Source organism: Rattus norvegicus, chromosome 16 (genome assembly GCF_021556685.1).
Source record: "Rattus norvegicus strain SHRSP/BbbUtx chromosome 16, alternate assembly SHRSP_T2T, whole genome shotgun sequence".
Lineage (NCBI taxonomy): Eukaryota > Metazoa > Chordata > Mammalia > Rodentia > Muridae > Rattus > Rattus norvegicus.
In genome coordinates this window covers 57,095,418-57,121,350 of record NC_141549.1, presented here as the reverse complement: position 1 = coordinate 57,121,350, position 25,933 = coordinate 57,095,418, and the positions used below count along the sequence as shown (strand labels likewise).

The 25,933-nt window shown below is 41.4% G+C and overlaps 2 protein-coding genes across 7 annotated transcripts; both read right to left on the bottom strand.

The window, feature by feature from the left end:
• The window catches only part of Erich1 (glutamate-rich 1), a gene marked incomplete at its 5' end in the record, with an annotated part of 52,793,804 nt that overhangs the window by 26,543,013 nt on the left and 26,224,858 nt on the right, over positions 1 to 25,933 (bottom strand).
• Positions 14,141 to 24,530, bottom strand: Triml1 (tripartite motif family-like 1). Of its 7 annotated transcripts, none has more exon segments than NM_001432806.1 (6): positions 14,141 to 15,003; positions 17,501 to 17,598; positions 17,777 to 17,799; positions 19,500 to 19,733; positions 21,362 to 21,457; positions 24,129 to 24,530. In NM_001432806.1, coding segments are annotated over 5 exon segments (906 nt in total). In that variant the 5' UTR covers positions 21,374 to 21,457; positions 24,129 to 24,530; the 3' UTR covers positions 14,141 to 14,464.

Genomic DNA, 25,933 nt, shown 5'->3' with positions numbered 1-25,933 from the left:
TGTCTGGGGATAAAATCCTGAAGGGAAGAGTGATTAGGGTCATCAAGGTGGCATTCGGAGATAAATTCCACCTCATATACTTTCTCTACAAATTAGTTTATGAATTATATCACGTAAATATCTTTTAACTGCATCAATTAATAGCCTTTAGTACATAATGCATGGCAAAGCCCTCTCCCTACTGAAAGAGGAAGGCAATCCTTTACAACAAGGCAGGGTTGAGATCCCAACAATTAAGCATGATTCAACTCTCACACAAGAACAAAAACTCTTACTGGTTTGGATACTTTTCATGTTTATAACCGTTCCCATGACACATGTAATGCATGCACTCTACTATAGAGGGAACCAGGGAATAACAAAGAAAGTTGCCAACAGACCCTAAGTAGAGCCCACCTTGATGCTGTGAAACTACAGTATGGACAACCAAGAGAAAGGGTGTGTGTGTGTGTGTGTGTGTGTGTGTGTGTGTGTGTGTGTGTGTGTGTGTGCAAACTCTGATGGAAGATCAATTGAGGTGCATAATTAGATATTTCAAACATGAATAAGCTTTCTCTTTTAAATGTCACAGAAGGGAGAATGTGGGGCCTTTTATTTTTTTAAGAACTAGAGGAAACTTTATTCTTAGTTTCCCCTTCAGAGTACATTGCAAGTCTGAAACATGCATCCCAAGAAATGAAATGTAAGAAGGGAAGAAAAGAAACAGAACACACTTTAGTGTGCTATCTTGTTAGCTCTGAGTTTGAGTGTGTTGTCGGGAGCTCAGGCACACAAATATTATAGCAGCTATATACCAAGCAGGAAGGAAGGGCTGTAGCTGGATTTTGCCATCTGTGAATCAAGATTAATCTCTCCATATAAAAAAATTTTCAAAGGCAATTGAAATTTTCATTTTTAGTTTCATGTCACAATTTAAAACTCCTTCAATTTTTTTTGTTTTGTTTTTTGTTTTTAATTTTTTCTTTTCTTCTTTTTTTACTATTTAATCTTTTTTTACAGTCCAGACTTTATCCTCCTCCATGTCCACCTCTGACTGTTCCACATCCCATACCTACTTCCTGCCCCCTTGTCTACACAAGGATGTTCCCACTGCCTATCCCACCCCATCAGACCTCCCCACACCCTCAGGCCTCCAGTCTCTTGAAAATTAGGTACATCTTCTGTGCTTGAACCCAGAACTGGCAGTCCTCTGCTGTATATATGTTGAGGTATGCTGCCTGGTTGGTGGCTCAGTGTCTGAGATATCTCATGGGTCCACATTAGTTAAGATACTGGTCTTCTTATGGGATCACCGTTCTCCTCAGCTTCTTCCAGCTTTCCCCTAATTCAACCACAGGGGTCAGCAGCTTCTGTTCATTGGTTGGGTGCAAATATCTGCAGCTTACTCAGCTGCTAGTTGGGTTTTTCGGAAGGCAATCATAATGAGGCCCTTTTTGTGAGGACATCATAGCCTCAGTAATAGTGTCAGGCCTTGGGGCCTCCCCTTGAGCCAGATCCCAATTTGTGCCTGTCACTGGACAACCTTTCCTCAGACTCTTCTCCATTTTTGTCCCTGCAGTTCTTTTCAGACAGGAACAACTATCGGTCAAAGTTTTTGACTATGGCATGGCAACCCCATCCCTGCACTTGATGCCCTGTCTTTCTACTGGAGGTGGGCTCTAGAAGTTCCCTCTCCCCGCTGTAGGGAATTTCATCTAAGGTTCCTCCCTTCGAGTCCTGAGAGTCTCTCACCTCTCAAGTCTCTGGTACATTCTAGTGGGTCCCCCACTTCTTACCTCTCAAGATTGCCTGTTTCGATTCTTACTGCTGGCCCCTAGGGCTTCAGTCCTATTCCATCCACCCAATACCTGATCATGTTCCCCTCTTCCCCTCCCTGTCCCCTTTCCCAACCAGGTCTCTCCCTCCCCACTCCTGTGATTGTTTTCTTCTCCCTCCTAAGTGGGATTGAGGCATCCTCACTTGGACGCTTGAGCTTGATAAACTTTTTGAATTCTGTGGACTGTATCCTGAGCATTCTGTACATTTTTTTTGGCTAATATCCACCACTAATCAGTGAGTACATACCATGCATGTCCTTTCTGGTCTGAGTTACCTCACTCATATTTTCTAGTTCTATCCATTTGCCTGCAAAACTCATGATGTCATTCTTAAGAGTTGAGTAGTAATCCATTGTGTAAATAAACCACACTTTCTATATCCATTCTTCTGTTGTGGGTCATCTGAGTTATTTCCAGCTTCTGACTATTACAAATTTCTCAAAAAAATGAGTTTTCTCTCTCTCTCTCTCTCTCTCTCTCTCTCTCTCTCTCTCTCTCTCTCTCTCTTTCTCTCTCACATACACACACACACACACACTTTAGAATGAATTAGTCCTGAAATACAAGGTTTAGAGAAAGAACCCAAAGGGAAAGAACCCAGTAAGGAGCCAAGAAAAAAAAAAACCCAGTAGAGAAATTCACAAAAATGTCTGTAAGGACAGAGCCACTGTGTATAGAATATAGTCTGTACAGCTTAAAAGCTTCAAGCTCAGACTCAGGTAGGAAGTAGTATATGCCCTGATTCAGAGCAGGCATAGAAGACAGAGAAGGACATATTTTCATGGGGAACTATTCAAGGAAAGGGAGAGTAAACTTTATGAATTGACATGGAATAATATCTTAGGTTGGGTTGTATTGCTCTGAAAAGACATCATGACCAAGACAACTCTTATAAAGAAAAACATTTAATTGGAGCTGGCTTATATAGTTTCAGAGATTAAGTCCATTATCATCATAGCAGGAAGCATGGCAATGTAAAGGCAGACATGGTGCTGAAGAAGCTAAGAGTTCTACATCTTGTTCCGGAGGCAGCCAGGAGAGACTGTCTTCCACACTGGGTGGAGCTTGAGCACCAGGAGCCCTCAAAGCCCATCTCCACAGTGACACACTTGCTCCAACAAGGCCACACCTCCTAATAATGCCACTTCCCATGGGCCAAACCTATTTAAACCACCAAAAATATGTTAAAATTTTTAAAGGGAAAAAATTTTTCAGAGGAAATCCAGATATGGTAACTTACATCTGTAACCTCAGGACTCAAGCACTGATTACTGTAAATTCAAGGCATGCTTGTGATATACAATGATATTTCAGGCCAGTTAAGGGTACACAATGGGATTCCTACTTAAAAGAGTGAGGGTGTAAGTATGCCCAGCAGTTAAGGGCATGGCACATACTGCAGCCAAGTGAAAGTGACATGTGCTTTAATCCCAGCACTTGGGAGGCAGAGTCGGGCAGATCTCTGTGAGTTCAAGGCAAGCCTGGTCTGGTCTACAGAGTAAGTTCCAGGACAGCCAGGGCTGTCCAGAGTAACCCTATCTCATAAATAAATAAATAAATAAATAAATAAATAAATAAATAAATAAATGCAATACATATTGATTTTGTAAGGAACTGGGGTATTTTGTCCCCCAGAAAAAAACATGATAGCTTACAACCATCTAAAACTCCAATTCCAGGCTATTTTACAGGCTCTTCTGACCACCTTGGTCACCAGAGACACATATCATATACAAACATGCAGGAAAAACACTCACACATACAAAATTAAGTAAATGCTTATAAAAATTAAAATGAGTTCATAAAAGATCTTTTTTAAAAACATAAGGTGAAAGTAGGTCCTAGACATTTTTAAAAGTAGCAAAGAGGTTCTAAAAATTCACAAACACTGGCTCAGCGGTTAAGAAGACTTTCTGCCAGGTTCCATTCCACATGGTTGTTCACAATTTCCTGTAACTCCAGTTTGAGAGGATCTGACATTCTCTTATATTTCTTTGGGCTCCAAGTACCCACATGCAAGCGAAATACTTATACATATAAATAAATGTTTTAAAATTTCTAAATTCACATCCAGGAAATTGGGGTTGGAGAATGATGCCAATAGGGTTAGAAAAGTCAAAACTGAAGCTTTCAAGAAAAATCACTTCAATTGCATGGAAGAACTCATAGGACAATGCTCTTGGCAAGGTCAATTTGGAAGAGCTGAAGGAATTAAAGCCAGAAATAGCATGATACGTCAGTCTTATAAGCCAATATTCCAAACTCCACTTCTCAGAGGCAATAATGTGACCTTAATCAATGAAGACGTTCCTTGTGGAGAAATCAATTTTATTTTGATGTGTTGGTATATCTTGAGATTTCCATCTTCACTATCAATTCATCCAACAGATTTCAACTCGTTCTACTTTTGTGCTAATACGAGTACTCCAAGAAGCAGATACCAGACCGAATGACCTGTGCAAGGATTTTAGTAGTTGGGATGCTGAAAGGTAATATCAGATCATTGTTTTAACAACCAAGCATCTAAAAACGGAAGCAGAGCCTGAATAGTTAGCCTTGTCCCTTACACATTATTCCATTGCAAGTTTCCAATGTGGTACTACTGAGCCCCAAATTAAGAAGAGATATTCAGGGCATGCTTGAGTGTGCCAGTCCTGGGAACTCTATCAAGATGCTCTCTCAGGGAAACAAAGGAGATGCTTATAATAAAGAAAGGCCACACCTAAAGTAAAATGCAAAGGGGAAGGGGAAAGAAATGGAAGGTTACATGAGTGTCTTGCTAATGCTCTCAATGATTTCATAAGTCAAACTCAACCTTCAGAGGTATGTGTGTGCCCAGAATTCAGTTCACACTGTGACTCTTGCCACTCCTCGTCAATCGTAAGATATGTTGTAGGAGCTACTGCCTGTCCATGGATCTCAGCCCCCTAATTTGACTGCCTTGTCTGGCCTCAGTGGGAGAGGATGTGCCTAGCTCTACAGAGATTTGATGAGCCAGGGTGGGGGAAATATCCTGGGCGGTGGGGCGCCACCCTCTCAGAGGAGAAGGGGAAGGGCAGATGGGGGGGGAGGGACTGTGTGAGGGAGGACCAGAAGGAGGGGGTAAAAGTAAACAGAATGTAAAGTGAATGAATAAATAAATAAATAAATAAATAAATAAATAGGAAAATATGTTTTAGGAAGTCAGGCTGAGGTGAAGACATGATGGGCTTCAGAGCTCGGCAGCTCGAATCGCTTGTGAACAATATTCTCTACAATTAGCAGTCTTTAAGCTATATCCTCTTGGACCATAGACCTTACAGTCCATTTCTTCCCATCCAAACTTGTTTTTACCCAGAATTCCTTTATCTAGTAAAAGGTAAGTATGGAGATAATACGTAAGCTTACTTATCAGAAAGACACAAAGAAATATGGAGCACAGATTAAGTAAAAAAGTACCCTCCAGAACAAGAGGAGAATTCTGAAGAGAAACCAAAGTAGTCAGATATGGTGTTGTACATTGGAGTCCAATACTTGAACAGCATAGGCAGAGGATTACAGCTAGTTCCAAGCCAAGCCAACCTGGTCTACCTGGTGGTACCCAGTCTCAATCAATCAATCAGTCAATCAATCAATCAATCAATCAATAAATAAATAAATAAATAAATGCCAGTAAGTCAAATGTAGACAAAGGCAAATTTCAAGTCTGGATGAGAAGGGTGATACATTTGCCTTATAAGCATAAATGACCTAGATTCAACCTTTATAGTCCACATAAGAAAGCTGGATGAGGTAGTCTATACCCACAATTCCAGTGATGTAGGATTAGGAGGATTCCTGTGCGACCCAAACTAGCCTAATTGATGAGCCCCAAGCACATGAGAAACTCTGCCTCAAAGGAAATCAGCAGTATTCCTAAAGACAATACTGAAGATAATCCTATGATCTGTACCAAATACGCATTTGCTGGCATCCCCCCCACACACACATGCATGCATGCATGCACATGCACATATAAATAAATAAAAGGTACATGATAAAAGTCATATACACATAAATATTATTATATAAGTTTGAAGTGACAACCCTAGCTTAAAGTTCTGTGAGCAGAACTATGTGATCCAAATAATTTTAAAACAGGGCTGGCACATAATGCATATCTGTTGAGAGGCTAAACCTATTATTCTATCTTGGAACTGGCCTATATTGGAAAGAAAGGAAGAAAGAGAGAGAGAGAGAGAGAGAGAGAGAGAGAGAGAGAGAGAGAGAGAGAGAGAGGGAGGACGGGAAGGAGGGAGGGGGAGGGAGGGAGGGAGGGGGAGGGAGGGAGGGAGGGAGGGAGGGAGGGAGGAAGGAAGGAACCCTGAGAACTTGACTCCCAGCTGAACCCAAGCTCCACTCAAGTACCAGGAAGATCCCCATGGCTTGTCCTTAGCCAGAGTCACTCCCTAGCTACTTCCTAGCAACAGTCAATCAAACATTAGTCTGATTGTTTCAGATGTAGTTTCAGACCCTTTGTGATTGTGTATGCTCTTGCTTCAAAGCACCCAGCTGTCAGATAGCAGTAGACATTCAGTTAGATGCTTGCCAGGATGGACTCCCCCCACTCCCCATCCCTTGATTGCCATTTCCTATAAAACCTTGTCCTGATGAGAGTTCGGGGCTGTTTCATAATGGATCATCCATAAGCCCAAACTCAAGTTTAAATGGCTTGTTGGTGGTGTTTTGGGGTTCACATATGCTTCTTGGCACAATGTCTGTAATCCCAGCACTTGGAAAAAGGAGGCAAGAGAATTACCAGAATCTCAAGACCTGACTGGTTTATATGGTGAATTCCAGAGCAGTCAAGGTGTTGTGTGAATTTGTACTGAGGAAATTTGGACAAATGTCTACTCACCAAATGGGGTACCCAAAACAAAGAAACAATTCCACCGAAGTTTGCTGACAGAGTGAGTTTTGTTGTGGTCACTTGTGAGCATTTATACCACTGGAAAAAAAAATGTCTCAATGATTATTATGTGTCTGTAAGTGCTTGAGAAGAAGTGTAGTTCACGAACCCCCACTTTGTGTCCAAGTTGGAAAGTGAATATACCCATTTGTACAAGCCCATAATGACAGTTGCTAACAGTTCAAAGGACAATGGCCATGTCCTGTTCAGAGTAAAGTATTCTACAGCAGAGGGCCACATAGCTAGATCAAGTCTCAAATGTAAATAAACAAAAACCTGGTGTTCATGTGTTGAACGCATGAATTTATTGTACTAAAGAACTCACCTACTTGAATTTTGAAATAAATGACTAAAAAGGCCAGAGGTCTAGAGACAGCTCAGTTGGTAGAGTAGCACACATGAGGCCCTGAGGTAGCTGCCCAGCGTTATATAAAACCATGAAGGTGCTACAAGCCTGTGATCGTAGGCCTTGAAAGATTTAGATAGGTGGAGTCGACGTTCAAGGTCTGCCTGGATTAAATTAGCAAGGTCAGGACCAGCCTAGATTCTGTGGAAAGCTGACTAAAAACAAACAAAAGAGAAACAACAAAGCCAGAAGAGTCAATAGACCTTAAACCTCAAATTTCCCTCTTAAAGTTGACCATGGTTATGGGGTGGGTCCAGATACCTCTCTCACATTTCCTAATGAAGAGACCTGTGCCTTTTGTGGAAGTAGTCTAGGTAGATAATCTTGGCGGCAGAGAGCTACCAGGCTAAACTCAATTCCATGCCGCAGTCAGTTGTGGCTCTTAAACACTAAGACATTTCAGTTCTGTCTAACAGAGGTTTTCAATCTGAGTTGGGACCACTATGAGGGTTGAGTGACCCTTTCACAGGGATATTTTATACCACTGGAAAATACGGATTTTATACCATGATTCATAACAGTTACAAAATTATAGTTATGGAATAGCAATGAAAATAATTTCATGATTGGGTGTTACCACAAGGTAAGGAACTGTATTAAAGAGTTGCATTAGGAAAGTTGAGAACCACTGGAAAGGGTCATTTTTGCTCTAAGGTGTCCTATGTGTGGGACTGAGGCAGCCTGTCTCTAGACCTTCCCCTTCTATTTAGTCTCAGTAAACAGACCTGTTTCTCTCCTGGATTTCAAAGACCACAGACTTGAGGACCCTCTTTAAAAGATAAAAAATAAATGACCTGCACACTACACTTCCTCTCAGTATGTTTCACAGCAACTTAAACAATGATGAAAGACAGCCATGTTTTTCCCCTTTTGAAACTTTTTACTAAAGTACAATTTACATGCAGAAATTGAACATATAAATTTCCACACCATTGCATTTTCATAGACTGCACAATAGATGCAAGCCATGCCAGATAAACACAGCAATCCCAACACCTCGGAGGAGACAGCACATTTCACAATTACTCTTTAAAATACCTCATAAAAATTTAACTAAGGCTAGCAGTTCTTCAGACCTATTCGGAAGAAACACAAACTTCTCCACTGCTAATTCGAGAGTCCCAAGCTCAAGGGAATGAAACAATTTTCAACTTTTAAGGCATAGTGTGCAATGTGGCTCTCTGTGTTTACATCGCTTAAAACTGGCTTTCGATGGTGTTCACTAATTTAAAAAAAAACTCATTATAAAAATAACCAGCATAGAGTAAGAGTAACATGAATCCCTCTAGCTTAGCCACAGGGTCTCCTGGTTTCTTCTAGGGGAAAATGGACTTGGGCTGGGAAAATATCTCAAAGCATCAGTCTGATCCTCTCTGCAGGTTTTCTTTTTTTTTTTTTTTTTTTTTTTTTTTTTTTTTTATTAACTTGAGTATTTCTTATGTACATTTCGAGTGTTATTCCCTTTCCCAGTTTCCGGGCAAACATCCCCCTCCCCCCTCCCCTTTCTTATCGGTGTTCCCCTCCCCACCCTCCCCCCATTGTCCCCCTCGCCCCAACAGTCTAGTTCACTGGGGGTTCAGTCTTAGCAGGACCCAGAGCTTCCCCTTCCACTGGTGCTCTTACTAGGATATTCATTGCTACCTATGAGGTCAGAGTCCAGGGTCAGTCCATGTATAGTCTTTAGGTAGTGGCTTAGTCCCTGGAAGCTCTGGTTGCTTGGCATTGTTGTACATATGGGGTCTCGAGCCCCTTCAAACTCTTCCAGTTCTTTCTCTGATTCCTTCAACGGGGGTCCTATTCTCAGTTCAGTGGTTTGCTGCTGGTATTCGCCTCTGTATTTGCTGTATTCTGGCTGTGTCTCTCAGGAGCGATCTACATCCGGCTCCTGTCGGTCTGCACTTCTTTGCTTCATCCATCTTGTCTAATTGGATGGCTGTATATGCATGGGCCACATGTGGGGCAGACTCTGAATGGGTGTTCATTCAGTCTCTGTTTTAATCTTTGCCTCTCTCTTCCCTGCCAAGGGTATTCTTGTTCCCCTTTTAAAGAAGGAGTGAACCATTCACATTTTGATCATCTGTCTTGAGTTTCATTTGTTCTAGGCATTTAGGGTAATTCAAGCATTTGGGCTAATAGCCACTTATCAGTGAGTGCATACCATGTATGTCTTTCTGTGTTTGGGTTAGCTCACTCAGGATGATATTTTCCAGTTCCAGCCATTTGCCTACGAATTTCATAAACTCGTTGTTTTTGATAGCTGAGTAATATTCCATTGTGTAGATGTACCACATTTTCTGTATCCATTCCTCTGTTGAAGGGCATCTGGGTTCTTTCCAGCTTCTGGCTATTATAAATAAGGCTGCAATGAACATAGTGGAGCACGTGTCTTTTTTATATGTTGGGGCATCTTTTGGGTATATGCCCAAGAGAGGTATAGCTGGATCCTCAGGCAGTTCAATGTCCAATTTTCTGAGGATCCTCCAGACTGATTTCCAGAATGGTTGTACCAGTTTGCAATCCCACCAACAATGGAGGAGTGTTCCTCTTTCTCCACATCCTCGCCAGCATCTGTTGTCCCCTGAGTTTTTGATCTTAGCCATTCTCACTGGTGTGAGGTGAAATCTCAGGGTTGTTTTGATTCTCTCTGCAGGTTTCTGAAGCTCCTCTCTCATAGTTACTCCAAGGATATTGGCTTCCTGGAGTGACAGAAACAAAGCCCCTAGAAAACCAAATAAGACTCTGTCCGGTAAACAGGTTTGAGAAACAAGTAACTAAATCTAGGAAGACAGGGAGGATTGGGACAGAAGTGAGGACTTGAAGGGGAGGGACACACACTGAAGGGACAAGAAAGAGGACTGAGAAAGAAACCAGACTGAACCCCTGCAAGGGTTTTTCTCCTACCACAGGCCCTCAGCACACATGCATGCATACTCCCAAAACACACACACACACACACACACACACACACACAGAGGCTTCCAGCAGTGCTCAGACTCTTGTCTCTCCAGAGTACACTGCATTGATCTTTCCATACTGTGGGAGGGTAGGGAATCAGACACTTTGCAAAGAGGTATCCTGAAAGCGTAACAGAGACTCTATGGTGAGCAGGAGGAGGCAAAGGAAGAGTGGCCCAAGCAGTAATGGGGTCTGAACATGAGCAAAGTAGAAATGTACACATACATAAAAATGCCATGATAAAATCTGTTGTTTTTGTATACTAATCAAAATATTTATATAATTTTTCAAAGAATATTTAATGTGTATGAGTGTTTCATCTGCATGTATCTATTTACACTACCGGTATTCTTGGTACCCAAGGAGAACAGAAGAGGTCATTGGATCCCCTGGAGCTGGAGTTATATTTGTTTGGGAGCCACCATGTGGTGCTGAGAACTGAACCCTGATCCTCTTCAAGAGCACCAAGTGCTCATATGTAGTGAGCCCTTACTCCACCCCTGAGTATAATTTTTTTTAAAGAAGATGTTCCTCACCAAAATGAAACCTAACAAATCTTGATAGAGGAGGCTTTCCCTTTAAACTAAGACCTGTAAATCCAGCATGTCTGTACAAAATATGACACAGCAAGAGAACGGCAGCTGTGAGCATTATGCTCGCCCTATTTGAACTGGAAGGGTAAGAATGAACACATAAAATAAAAATCAATGGTGAAGATGCTCAAAATGTTTCTAGAAAAATGCCTAATACACAAGAATTAGGCTTAATGTGATAACTCGTGCATACAATCAATACTAGGAAGCTGAGGGAGAAGATAATCCACAAACTAAAGACCAGACTGGGCTACATCCTGAGTTCCAGACTACCCTGAGCTACAGAGTCTTACTCTGTCTGAAAATAAGGAAAATAATTTAAAAATTAGAACTATGGGCTCAGAACAATGAGTTATGAAATGTCATGATCCAGTCTGTTGTCTGGGAGGGCTTCTGGGATGGGCAACCTGAAGGCTACATGGGGAAAGAGTCAAGGCAGGCAATCAATGAAACTGGAATTCCTGTCAGCACTGTAAGATAGGGATATCAGTCCGGCTGGTGTGTTGAATGTCAGAATAAAGGATGGATAATTGACAGCTACAGTGTTAAGGGAGGTGATGTTCTCTGGGCAAGTATTTATCCCTTTGAGGTAGACATTTCTATCTCATTTTACTGAAGACAGAGGCACAGGGAGACTAAGATCCTAGCTTGAGGTAGTTCAGTAGCTAGGTACAGAGCCACAGCTGGAGACTGGGCTGTTTCACTGCCTCTGTCCTTTGCTTTTGCACTTGGCTAACCAGAAAGAAATGTGCCACAAAGGGAATTTCTTTGCTTGAGGTCCTGGTAATATCCCAACCCTATTATACCATTTGTAATTTTATTAATATTGTTCATCTTTTAAATGATGTCTTTCACTTGTGTAGGCTTCAGGCTTCATAAAAACTTGCTCCATACTGGAAGCCAATAGAAATCTACAACAGAATTTCCTAAACAATCTCTCCCTCTCCCTCTCCCTCTCCCTCTCCCTCTCCCTCTCCCTCTCCCTCTCCCTCTCCCTCTCCCTCTCCCTCTCCCTCTCCCTCTCCCTCTCCCTCTCCTTCTTCCTCTCCTTCTATCTCCCTCTCCTACTGTCCCTCTCCTGCCTCCCTTACCTTCCTTCTTACCTTGCCAGTATCAGGATTGGATTGTAGATCATCTTGGTCAGGATTTCAATTCATGCACAAACAAGACCAAGAAGCAAGTTTGGGGAGGAGAGGATTTATTTAGCTTACACATTCAATTGCTGTTCCTCACCAAAGAAAGTCAGGACTGTAGTTCACACAGGGCAACTAACAGGAGCTGATGATGATCATGGAGTGATGTTACTTACTGGCTTGCTTCCCCTGGCTTGCTCAGCTTGCTCTTTTATAGAACCCAAGATCACCAGCCCAGGGACAGCACCACCCATAGTGGACTGGACTCTCCCCCCTTGATCACTAGTTGAGAAAATGCCTTACAGCTGGATCTCATGGAGGCACTTCAATGGAGGCTCCTTTCTCTGTGATAACTCTAGCTTGTATGAAGTTGACACACAGAACCAGCCAGCACACAGATGAATGCCACTTTTCCTGCTTGGCCAAAAGGACTTCTATGAAATATAAAAACCTTATCTACCATGTTTTTCTCTTTTTCTACCAACTTTTACATGACCATTTTCCTTTACATGCGCTCTAAATGTTTTGAGGCCTCTACATTCCATATTGTACACATATCTTGTGCTTTTCCTGACCACTTTCAGAAGAATTTTTTGAAGTGCTCTTTTGAAGGGCAGAGGAGAACCAACAAAACGTATTTCCGCCATGAAGGATTTGTCTTCTCACAAAATCCCCACACTAAATAGATGCTTCCTGCTTTTCAGAAGAGTGAGTCAGATTCAGAGTTGAAATGCTTTGTGATAAATCTAATTCTTGCCAGGCAATACATCTTGGAAGGTTGTTCAGCACAGAGTGGATGCATTTTCCTTTGTCAAAGATCTGTGACTCTAGTCCACTAACACTAAAGGTGAGTAGTACTCTTAGGCTGCCTAAACCTTCATGAAATATCTGTAAGAGTATACACCCACAAACACAGGGCCATGGGGTCTGCTGGACCCTGTCCTGCTGCAGGAGAAACAGCTGAGGGATCTTTAAACATACTCAAAGCCTCAGGTATAGCCACAAATAGAGAACATTCTACATGTTCCACATGTAGGAGGATGATGGCATAAATTGTAAAGTGGCCAGGCTTGTTGTCACTTGACTTCAAGCCCAGCAACTCAGGAGGCAGGGGCAGACAGATCTCTGAGTTCGAGGTCAGCCCGGCCTACAGAGTGCATACTAGGACAGCCAGGTACACAGAGAAACCCTGTCTTTAAAGAAAGCTATTAATAGTAAATGGGAAACAAATACAAATGTGCAAGGCAAATAAAAACAGAGCAGAGTGGATTGCCTGGCATCTGAATCCTGGCTCATTCCATTCCCTGCCTTTCAGCAACACAAGTGTGTCAGGATCAGAGAGACATATTTTGATCAGTCAAGGTGACGAACTCTAGCACAAAGTCCAGTTTCGGACTTCATGTGGGCCTTTCATGAGTAAAGGGTTTGTTTTGGTTTTGAAGCAAGTTCTCATGAAGCGCAGGCAGGCCTCAAGTTTGCTGTATAATCGAAACTGACTTTGAAATACTGATCCTTCTGTTCTGCCTGTATCCTCCCTACAAATATTTTGATTATAGGTTTGCAACACCATGCTTCGCGCATGATTCACACACACACACACACACACACACACACACACACACACACACACACACACACCACTCCTTTCAATCTACGTTCCACTTTAGATACAACCCATGACAATTCCCCTTTAGGAACCTGTAATCGGGTGCGTGGTGGTCAAGCCCTATCAGTTGGCTTGTCTTTTCTACAACACTATGACTGGTAACATTCTTTAAAATAAAATAGATTTCTATTTTTACAAATAGGGACAGAAAAATACTCAAAAGGTGATGTCTCCGAAAGCAGGACAAATCTCTACAGACCTACCTCCTCCAGCAAGTGGTGTGAGAGTCACCCACTAGAGTACCACCTCAACACCATGCCTGTCCTCCTCGGAGGTGGGCAAGGCTAGCACCAACCTTCCAGGGGCTAAAGGACTTCTGCTCTAGCCAACAGTCTCAGTTAAAACCCAAACCATTTAGCAACCATTGCCTTGATACATTTACTGACCAGACCTTTAGCTGCAATGAACTATAGAATGTTCTAGGCTCTTAAGATTATATTAATATGAATGGTCCTGATGCTAACAAATATTTACAGCATCCTGATCTTGTAAGCTTTCCTGAGGATTAATATGCCAGGCCTCATGGAAAAGTTGCTTTCAAGACAGAGGAGACTTAGGACTCAGCTAATGGAGGAATTCATTTACCAGGTGGCTACACAGGCAAAGGTTACATATATTATGCTAGGAAAGCAAATACACAGACTGAAAAAAATGCCATATATTTAGATAGCTTTCCTATGACAGAGAGGTAAAACAGGATACTAACAGTGCTGTCTGTATGTTGAGTGGCCAGCACACACAGTGCCGCTCAGATAACTGGATTAAAAGCAGGGTGCCATCTTTCTAGTCTTGGTGTTGAATAGATTTTTAATTGGCTCTTCATTGCAGAACTAGGTTTGTGGAAAGTCTTTGGGGAGGGAGGATATTTTTTCCAGGTAATCTGAGGTATGATGTCTTTGAATGCAGTAACCACTTTAGTGTCTCCTTGACCTTGTCTTCACTGAAGGAAGGTTCAGGGGATGTTCTGTCAGATGTGGCAGATGATAAGAGGGTCTGTATTTGTTCCCTCATTTGGAAGACAAGGAGAAAAGATAGGTCTGAGAGCTTCATGGAAAGAGGACGGAGGGAAGCTGTAGATGAGGGACTCATCTGTCACATTGTAGAATGCTATGTGTCCAGAGTCATAGTCCAAGAACACACCAACTTTATGCACTGGCTCTCGGACATGTTGACCTTTCAGGGGTGATGAAACCCAGAGACTATAATCGTCACCAATTTTTAAGCCTATGAGTGAGAAGAGGTCCCCAGGAGGTTTGGGGAGATTCCCCTTTCTGTTCACAGAGTCCTTGCAGATACCCACTTCCCACTCCGTCTTCTTTCCCACTTCCACCTCCCAGTAGTGTCTCCCACAGGTGAAGATCTGGGCTCCCAACACAGTTGCAGACTGATCAAATCGCTCGGGGTTGTCAGGTAATTGCTGTTTGGTCCCTCCGTATCGCACACTTTTGAGATCATCGGACAAAAGTAGGTAAGCGTTGGCTGTGGCTGGATCTAGAGTTATATCTGCTGCAAGAAGAAAAGAGAATGAAGCTTTTGACATCCTTGGCAACCACCCTTATATATAAGTTTTAAGCTAAACTCTTAACAAATAGTCTTACTATTATGTATTTGCTTTGGAGACAGGATCTAACCAAGTAGCCCAGGCTGGACCTTAAATTGATAGTTCTCTCTCGCCATAGCCTCTTCTGTGCTGAGATTTAGCTATGACTACCAAGGCAGCTAGGCCTCTTTCTTAACTTAGGTGTTAGGCGGGCAAACAATTCCAGCACTCATAAGACTAAGGAAATGGGATATGAGTTCAAAGCCAACCTGGGCTACATAGTGAGTGGAAGGATAGTCTGGACTATACACAGCAATATCTGGTTTCAGAACCGAGTTTGAGGCTAAACAGCTCTATTAATAAATTCAAGACCAGCCTGGTTTATACTGTAAAATTCTATTTCAATTTAACTTCAGTGGATTTGATAAGATAGCCTCCTTTAGAAAAGAAAAATTCCACTTCTAACTGGACTTAATATCTTATGTCATGAACTCCAATACTCAGGAATCTTAGTCAGGTGGATTAATATGAATTTAAGGATAGTCTGGGCTATATCATAAGACCCTATCTCAAAATAAACAAACAGAATACAGAACAGAATCTCTGAGCTTGTTTTTTACCACTCATGGAACAGACAGTGAGGCTGTAAGAAGAGACAGAGTAGAGTCATGTGAAGAGAGATTCGGCACATCTGTGAGGATAAGAGGAAACTGGGTGTAATAAAAATGCTTTTCTAGACAGTTTTAGAATTCTGGTTCTCTACACAAGGATGCCCTCACTGTTAGCCAGGGCAGAATTCCTGCAGTTCAGATAGAAGACATTCTATTGACATTTGTTACACTCCTTCACAGTGCTAATTATTTCCTAGGCATTATTGTATGTAATCATTGTTGCAATTATAATATTCTCATATTACCTGCAATAATACATAGCGAATAGATAAATAACAAGTGCTAGCGAGAAGACTCCATAGTGAGGAGTACATGATGCTTCTCCAGAGGACTGCAGTTAGATGCCCAGCACCCATGTCTGGTGGTGTACAACGTCCTAGAGTACCGTCTCCAGGGGACCTGACACCCCTGGCCTCCTTGAGCACCCAAATTCATGTACATTCACACACATACACATAGTCTAAAGTAATTCTTTTGTAAAAATAAAAACTTGAAAGAAGGGTTAGAGGTATCACACTGTTGGTGGAATGCCTGTCTAAAACATGTCCAAAGTCCTGGGTTCGATTCCCAACACTTAAACTAAATAAATAAAACCTGATGCAGTCACACAAACTTACAGTCACAGCACTTTGGAAGTGGAGGCCGGAGGATCAAGATCATCCTTAACTACATACAGAGTTCTGGGCCAACTTGGCCACATAAGACCTCATTTAACAAACACAAAACAGTTAAGTAAGCAAAACTAAATTTAAAAGAAAATTGAAATTCATACAGATTAACTTTACTAAATTACAAAATCATTGAATATTGTAATAGTAAATTTCTAATTCGTGGTTTTCACTATGCCATGGTCAAATGTAGCTTTGCGTGAGTTGGCACCCCAGTGACAATGTCATACAGCACATGTGAGCAGGAGGCCTTCATCCCCACCCACCTGTGAGGAGGTCACATGAGAGGACTCAAATTGCCACTGACTGTGGGATAATTTGCCCCGACTGAGGCAGGCAAGCATAGGGATTAGTCCAGTTTGGGACCCCATTTAGTTTTGAGTTATTCCCATACACATCCAATTATAATAATGTACTAAGCATTCTAGTTCCTTTATCTGCATGAACAGGGTGCACACACCCCTCTCCAAATAATGCACCTAGTAACCTCAGGACCCCTACTACCCGACACGCATCAGACTGTAAATAACCTCATAATTGAATAATGTTATCAGGCTATACATCTTTGACCAATGAGATATGTTTCCCATCCTAGATTACAATCTACTTCAGTTTCCAGTCAAAGGTTCTCAAAGTATCTGGGTATGATAATAGTGGGCCTGCCTCAAACAAAGTAGAGTTAAGACTAACACCCAAGGTTGTCCTACACTCATACTCACGTATACACCCATACCATGGGTGTATACCCCCACTGCCTGCCCACACATGGAGATTAAAACAAAAGAATTCAACCTAGCTTTTGTCCTAATAGGAATAGAGCTGACAAAGCAAGAGCCACTGTAAGAGGGCTATTGTGTGTGGTGGGAATGGTGTGGACGAATCACAGAACCCTTTGATAACAAGCAGTGCCTGACAGAACATCAATCAAGGCTTCTCGTGTCTTGACTCAAGCGTAGGTAGTGTTTGATCTTGGCGCCTTAGCACTGGCTCTAGATACTGCAACTGGGAAGCTCGTGTCAGGAGACTCTTTTATGGCAGAAGAAGCTGCCCAAGAGCTCAGGGGTACCCATAACATGCACGTAACTGTGGAAATCCCTGGAGATGTGACAAGAAGATGGACTTACTGCTGAATTTTCTCAGCATCTCCCTCATCCCGGTGATGCGACACAGACTCAGTTCCGTGATGGTTGTCTCTGGACACTGAAACAACAGGGACTCATACCTTCCAAGAGAAAACAGAACCTCATTCTCTCTGTGGCACAAACCACATAACACGCTCCAGCTGGCCAATCCACAGCATCTCTCCCCGGCAACATCCACATACTCTTCCCCGCACCATCACTATTTCATCAGCACCAGATTTCCATAGACTACACTATGGAGACCAAATAGAAACCTACCGATCCATGGCTCCTCTGACTTCCTAGGGATATAAAGAGAGAAAGGTTACTATGCATTCATCTCCATCACTATCAAATAGTGAACTGATCCTCATCACAATCTCACACCAGTTCCATAGACTCTACTTCCATGATCCTAGCACATCTGAAGAGGGGGTAACAGATAGGATAGGAGAGCAAAACCTCAGCCTCTTCTAAGGATGGTTTGTAATGAACATGAGATGAGAGGTTTCTCACTCTGACCAGAGAAGACTTTGTTCTCTTTTTTCACATCCAATCTTTTAATTAAAACAAAAGCAAATCTTATTTGCAGGGAGTAGGAAATGCACTTTGTCACAACACGAATATGGAGGTGAGAGGAAAAATGCAGGGGAGTCTGTTCTCTCAGATCACATGGATCTCAGCCATGGACAGAATTTATGTGCTTAGGCTTGACAGCAAGCATCTTTACCCACTAAGCAATCTCTTGCAGGCTCTTAAAAAGTCTTTTTTTAAATGTATTTTAGCATACATTCATTGTGCATAATAATGGATTTCATCCTGACAATTTCATACATGTATGTATTTGATGCATTCATATAAGTATATAATGTATTTTTTGTGTATCCATATATGCACATAATTTTGATCTTGTCCTCTTTCCACTTCTATTCATCCCCTTCCTCTTCTCATTGTGTCCACAATCGCATGACTTTGTTTGTTGGATGAACCAAAGAGTTTAATTAGGGTTATTTATGGGGGCATAGGTAAGGGTTTATTCACAGAGCATGGGCAGCTTACATCACTGATGGGCAGTGACTACATCACTGAAAAAAAAAAGTCTCTTCCACCCCCCTACCCACAACCACTAACTGTCTAGACATGTTCAGAGATGACTGGGGACTCCTAAGCCCTCCTTGAATATTTAATACTCAAGACCAAACATTAACCTCATGTCTCAGGGAACCAAAGATGTGCAAAGAAAAATGCCCAAGTGAGAGCCGAGACCAAGCCCGTGTTTCTTCATTCCAATTTCACTCCAAAGTGAGCACCCATGTTATGCTTCTTATTGTCATTTAGTCATTTAGAAGACACAAAATTCGACAGCAGTCTTTGTAGAGTCTGATCATGAATGGGACCTAAAGCTGAAGTTGGTCCTGTGGCTTATGACTGAGAAGATATTAATGAGTGCAGGCGTCTTGGGGTGTATTAGGCAAAGATTGACAGTGGATTTGGCACACAGAACCCATGGATTCTGCTGCTTCGTAGCTGTAGGACAATCAGGTCTCCTTAACAGCCATCAATGTGATTATTAAATAGTTGCTACCCAAGGTCCCTTTTGTAGGTGATCGTCACCTGTAGGCTACATGATACTAGTACTTAACCCTCATCAGGTCTTTGAAAAGATTAAGTTTTCCATGCCCAGAAGCTTACAAATAAATCACGAATTTCTAGACAAAGCTGTGTTTGCAGAAGCAGGTCCAGGAAAAACTAGTCATCCCTGGGTTTGTTTATGAAATTGTTTTTGTTTTCTCTTTTCCTTGTTTGATTTCTCACCCTCTTCAAGAATTTTTAATACCCAGATTGTCAGTTCCTTAGGAAAACTCCTTTTAAGGCAGAATTTAATTTTTCAGATGACTACAGAAAAACTTAGTTCCTGTGGCTTGAAATACCATGGATGGGTCACTGTGCATTTGGTTTTTTGCATTAATTGTTCCCAGTGTCCTCGTGAATTTTGCCTCACCTCAAAAGACTCTAAGGTCAAGTTCTGACAGATGGACTCGATCCGACCAATCATTTTGTTGATGCGGCGGACTTGCTGGGTCAGATGGATCTCGTTTTCCCTCAGCTTCTTCACGTTCTCCTTTTCCTCCTTCTCCAGAAGCTGGAGCTGGAGCTGCTCCTCTTCCTTCAGGAACTGGTGCATCTTCATGTACTCAGACACGACGACCTGCTTACAGGTCTTTGTCTCCTCCTGCTATCACATGTGCACAAAGTTCACACACGCGCGCGCACACACATGCACATGCGCACGCACGCACGCACGCACGCACGCGAACACGCACACACACACACACACACACACACATGTTAGCAACAGAAACAATCCTATAATGTAGAATTTATATTGATACGATGGATGAAGAGTAAGGTTTTCAAAGGTACACGTGTACCCGATAGTCAAGAAAATTAGATTTTCTAAGCTAAGAACTGTCATTTCTACTGAACAAAACAAATGAAGTCAAACAACGTGACACATAGTAATCAGCACTATTTGGAAATAAATTGAAATCTAAGAGGAAAACAATTGAAAATAAAATTTAAATTAATAGTAGGAATATACAATGAATTAAAATTTAGAAGGAAAAATTATGAAAGGTGTATGTGTACATTATTAGACAATATTGGTTTTAAAAACAAACTTGGAATCGAATCACATACTAGAAATACATCACAAAACATTGCACTTAATTCGGGATGTAAGCCAGTCTGGTGACACATGTATGAAAAACTAGCACTCAGGAGACAAAGGCAGAGAGGTAGGAGCATTATATGTAAATTTGAGGTCAGTTTGTTCATCTCCATGGCCAGTTCCCAGATAGCCAGGACACAAAACAAACAAAAAAGAATTCAACGTGTACAATGAATGGTGGTCTATCACATTTGAAATCCACTTACCACTTGAGTGGCTAAGGTAGAAAAAAAACAAAACACGAGTTTGAGTCTAACTTGGGCTACACAGGGAAAGGCTGTCTCAAGCAAATATTCCTCATTGTCTTCATTTATTGGGAGACTCAAATATTCACTTTGAATGTCCTAGGATGTATGAGTGTGTGTGTGTGTGTGTGTGTGTGTGTGTGTGTGTGTGTGTGTGTGTGCATAATACATCTGTGCAGGCCATAGGACAACCTCAGGTGTAACCAATCTTCACCTTTGATTGGTTTGAAGCATGGTCTTACTACTGTGTACCTCAGGTTAGCCTGCTATTGAGCTTCTGATGATTGTTGTATGTCTGTTTGCCATCTCCTGGACAGGATCTCAGGGGGCCGCAAATACTTGCCCTTCTGACTTTTATGAGGGTTCTGAACAACCAACCACACTCACGTCTTGAGGCTTGCATGCCAAGTGCTTCTACCTGAGCAAATTCCCCAGCCCTAATATCTATACTGCTTGTACCATATTAAACATTTCATTCTCTGCTTGAATTGCTAGACATTTCAAATCCAAATCTGTGACTAACCTCATACATTCGTGGCAGTATGAGTCAATCTACTATTTTGCCATTGTCCCATCCTCTTTACTTGCTTTTAATTGGTATGCATGTTTTCCCCAAGCTCCCGAGAGACATTTTTAAAACTGGGTTCCATCCTAACTCGCAAATACATTACTTGTATTTGAAAGAATATCAATTAGATGCATCACAACATATCAACCAAGGAAGACAAACAAGGAAAAACAAATCTACCTGTGGTGAGTGAACTTGAGCTAAACACACAATGGCTGGCATCCAAAGAGCAGGGAACTGTCTATGACAAAATGGTCCTTTCTCCCTGACATGTGACTAAGTATCCCACACACAAGACCAAACACTAGACAGACGCTGACCTTACACAGCATTACACGCTCCTTCTCATGGTTCAGAATGGCTTGAGCTTCCTTCTTCCTTTTCCGTAAAATATTTACGATGTCCTGGAGTTTTTCCTGCAACAGAAACAAACCCCTTGGCAAACAAGCAAGGTATCCAGTGGTAAAAAGATCAGGAAAACTAGCCATTGGGAGATGACTGAGGCTCTCAAAGAAAGGGTGGAAGCAAGAACCACACTACATGAAGGTATGTACCCATGGGTGTCATTGTGCCCTGAATAAGAATTAGCTTTTAGGACCAGTTCTGTGTTCTGAAGTTGCCATTGAGCACCTCAACTTACTTTGTGCTGCTCCTCAGCCTCACTTGAGAAATATGCCCTGTTCATGCCGTGATTTGGAGGTGAGAAATTAATGACACTCTGCTCATCGTCAGAGAACACCCTACTGGGCCCCGGTGTTCTCCCACTGTTGCTCTGCTCGTCCTCGCTCTGCAGCACCTGGCATCTGAGCTGTCTTCCAATGTTAGCCAGTCGTCCCAGGCGCTCATTGGCTTGGAAATGAGGGGCTCCCAAAGTCCTCCAGCACTCGGGACAAGACAAAGGTGTGTTGTGCTCCTCCCAGCTCTTCAGGAGGCACGTCAGACAAAAGCTGTGCCCACACTCGGTGGTCACTGGACTGCTAAAATAATCTAAGCAGATGAAACAGGTGAGCTCTTCCCTGAGGTTCTCCATCAAATCTGCTGTGGAAATTTTCTCATGGACAGACATCAGGACAAGGCAACACTTCTAGTCTGGGATTACAGGAGTCCTCTTCCGTCACAGCTGGGTGAGCCGGAGCTGTGTGCTTGTCACAAGAGACTCTTGATCTCCTCCGTGCCTGAGTACACCAAATGATACATGTTCTCCAGCACAAAGCCAATTGTGACTTAATGTGGAACTCCTAGGCACTGACTCATCACCAGCCCCAACCTTTTATTGAATGTTTTTCTACACATGTCACATGCTAAATGCTGGGGATCTGCTATAATTGGATTTGTTTTTTAGCTAGTTCCTGTATGTAAATGATACCACAAAACCATTTACACACATGGGTTTGGGGTTCAGAAGATTAATTACTTAGTGTAAACCACCACAAAAATTGGAGAAGTCTCTGCTATGTCAATAGGAAGTGTCTAAATCTTTCAGTAAAACCACACTTACAAAACTAGTTGGGAAAGAGGAAAACTACAGCATACATTCTTTTTCTTGTTAAACCCTTTTCTCTGCTTCACCAAAGCTTAAGGAATCAAGTAGTCTGTGCATTTGTTCAGTTGTATTCATCCTAATAACTATACAATTAAACTATTCCTTGACGTTAGACAATGAATGGACAGCTATGCTTATCCCTCTCCATGGAAAGACCATGCAGTTCACATGACCAAGAAGATCAAGTGGTAGTCTTGACTATTTCCTGAAGACACCATTGCACCATGGAATGGATAGAGATAATTCTATCTTGGTAGAAATATAATTGTGTTGCTGATTTCTACCTAGAAATGTTCACACTAGTCATAAACCTCCTGACTCTCTTTTCTTACTTGGCAGAAACTGAGTGGGCAGACATTTTTCTTTTGATGTTTGAAAAAGCAAATGTGTAGTACAGGGATTTATGTACAGGGACCTCTACAATTAGTTCCAAGGGCTATAAAACCACAGTGGCATGTGACCGTGAGTCGTTCTTGTCCTGCCCTCTACTTACATGCTATTTTCCAGGGTGTGTATCTAATGCTTCATTCAGTGCACCATACCAAGTTTATAGCCCCTGTTGCTATCCAGCTTGGCAACCTTCTGCACATCGATATAACCAAAGTTACCCCATTAACCTTTTGTCCCTGACTTTTAAGAACTGATCCTCTTTCCCCGCTCAATTCTTGAAGGCTATTAGGTGTTGTCTTATCTTCAACTTTGACAAGCCAAAACTTACCTTCCTGAAGTCATTGAATTGTCACTTCTTGACCTGGTGGCAGAGATCCAGGGTGAAGGCATTGATTCAAATATTTTAAATATGTGCGATTTGCACACCATTTTCAAAAATTAGGATTTGAATTTAAACGCGCTATTAAAAAGTTCTATTCTCCACAGGAAGAGACGTGGCCTCAGTGAGACACCATAAAAGCACCTGGCTTAGGTGATTTCCAGACTATTTGGACACAGCTTCCCAATAACTGTTAGAAATTAGTCATAAGCAAAACTCTTCCAGAAAATTAATATACAATAACTCTAAATTAAATGCATCTTAGTAAAATGAATTTTTGAAATGCTGCCACCATTCAATGTAATTCATATCCCAACCTAGAAGGAGTCCTAGAACAGGTCTCACAGTTGAGTTGGAGTACATCATAGAGCCCACATTCCGATTTGGAATTAGGAGACTGACATCTTCTACCTTCAATTCACACTACTGTTCCATTTCACTTCTTTCTTCCAAATACATATGTGTCTTTTATAAGCTTCATAAAAGACTACCTGTGCCCTATTCATTTCTGACCAGGAGAATTTTTTCCTACATACCAATTTTCAAATAAGGGATGATGAACCATGACCATAATTCTAGCACTCAGGAGGCTGAACCATGATGATTGCTTGTTACAAGCCAGCCTGGGGCAAGGTCCAAGCTTGACCAGCTTACAGCCTAGTGAGACTATCTCAAAACACGAAAATTAAATGTTTTAAATGAACAAACAAAAGAATCACATTACTACATAGTTACGGTCTTCACTTGGCTGAAAAAAACTCTTACACCCAATTACCTTCTGTAGATGAAAAAGAAAATTGAGGTTCCAATAAGTTGAGCTGAACCTCCATGCTTCGGTCAAATCATGCTGGGAAAACTGGATTCCTCTCCACAGTCACTGTCTTTGCTCAGCAGATTACAATACATCTTGCTTATTGCATTAACACGAAAACTTCCAATTATCTGAACTAAATGAATTCTCGCTGATGGTATCAGAAGTAAGTAGACAGCTGTCATTAAGGCATGAGTTTTACACCCACTGGCACATGTCCTTTTTGGGAATGCAGCCTTTGTTATTTCTTTAAATATCAGTATGAGAGTGAGCTAAATCCTCAGAGAAGCCCACCCACCCCTAAAATATCCTCCATAGTCCCTCAAGGCATAGTGTTGCCTGACTCCTAAAGCCAACACCTCAAGTATCTTCCTCTGCAGTCTTACCTCTGTGATGAGTCCGTGATGAGGTCATGCTAAGGGATATCCCACGGTGAGAGCTGTCCAACTGTCACCCACATGTGGCTAAAGTTGAAACTATAAAAAAAGAACGAGAGAGAGAGAGGGGATGACTGGCAGTGAGTTTAATGTACAAGTGATAAGTTAAAAAATTAAATTTAAAAAAAGAACTTGAAAAATGCAAAGGTAATAATATAAAGCCCTTCATGCGTATTAAGGGTCATTGGGATAGATTATGCTTATTTGGAAAATATCTTGTATGAAATCCTCGTTTTAAAAATATAACTGTCATTTCACATCAGAGTGTAAAAGATAGATTATTCAACTAACGGTTTAGGATAAGTGAGTGTAGCCATCTGGAAAAATAAAGTAGAATCTCTATAAACAACCTATCCAATGTGTGTTCCACATGAAGCAGTGTGTGCCTGCATATGTTCCTCGAAGTGATGGACTTCAGACTACTTCCCGTTGACTTAATTATTTTATTTTGTTTTATTTTATTTATATTTGTTTTGTTTTGGATCAGGACTCTGTAACTCTTTTCAACTTTGAAATATTGTTTCTCCCAAGAAATCTGTATGACCCTGGGAAGATAGGGTATATATAAAATAGTTGTGCAAATCAAACATTTACTGATGATAAACAGAACAAGATGTTTTTAAGCAATTCTTTGCAATAGTACAATTTTACCACTTATGAAAGATGAAAAAATTTCCTATTAATGAAATGGATGTGCTCATTTATTTTATATAAAAGATAAAGTCTTAACTGAATAGCTGATACTGAAGGGCTATAACATACTCAATGTTTTTCAGAATTTATCTGTTTACATATTTATTTATTTACTCTGGTCTTTTGTTTAGTTTGGTTTGATTTGGTTTGGTTCGGTTTGGTTTGGTTTGGTTTGGTTTGGTTTGGTTTGGTTTGGTTCAGTTTGATTTGGTTTGGTTTGGTTGGGTTTGAGAGGATTTTGTTTGTTTGTTTATTGTTAGAATCCATGGGGCCCAGGCTTTCTTCAAACTTGCTACTAGCTTCAGCTGGTCTTGAATTCCTGATCCTCCTATCTCACCTCTCAAGCTCTGGGATTATAAGTGTGTACTACCATGCACAGTCTGATCAATATTTTGATTTTACAATCATCAAGTTTGAAATAGTATGAAATGGGAGACATATGTTTAAGGGCCTTTCCGGAAATCATTGAAAATTCTGTCCTAATCTCAAATCCAAATATATTTATCAAGGACTAAGAAATGGGTGTAAGGAGCTATAACACAGAGTGTAAGACATGTGACTGAGACCTGAAAATTCAAGAAAGCTAAAGGAAGAATGCATCATGTTTAAGGAAAAGCAACCCAGAAGCTTGAAATCCTT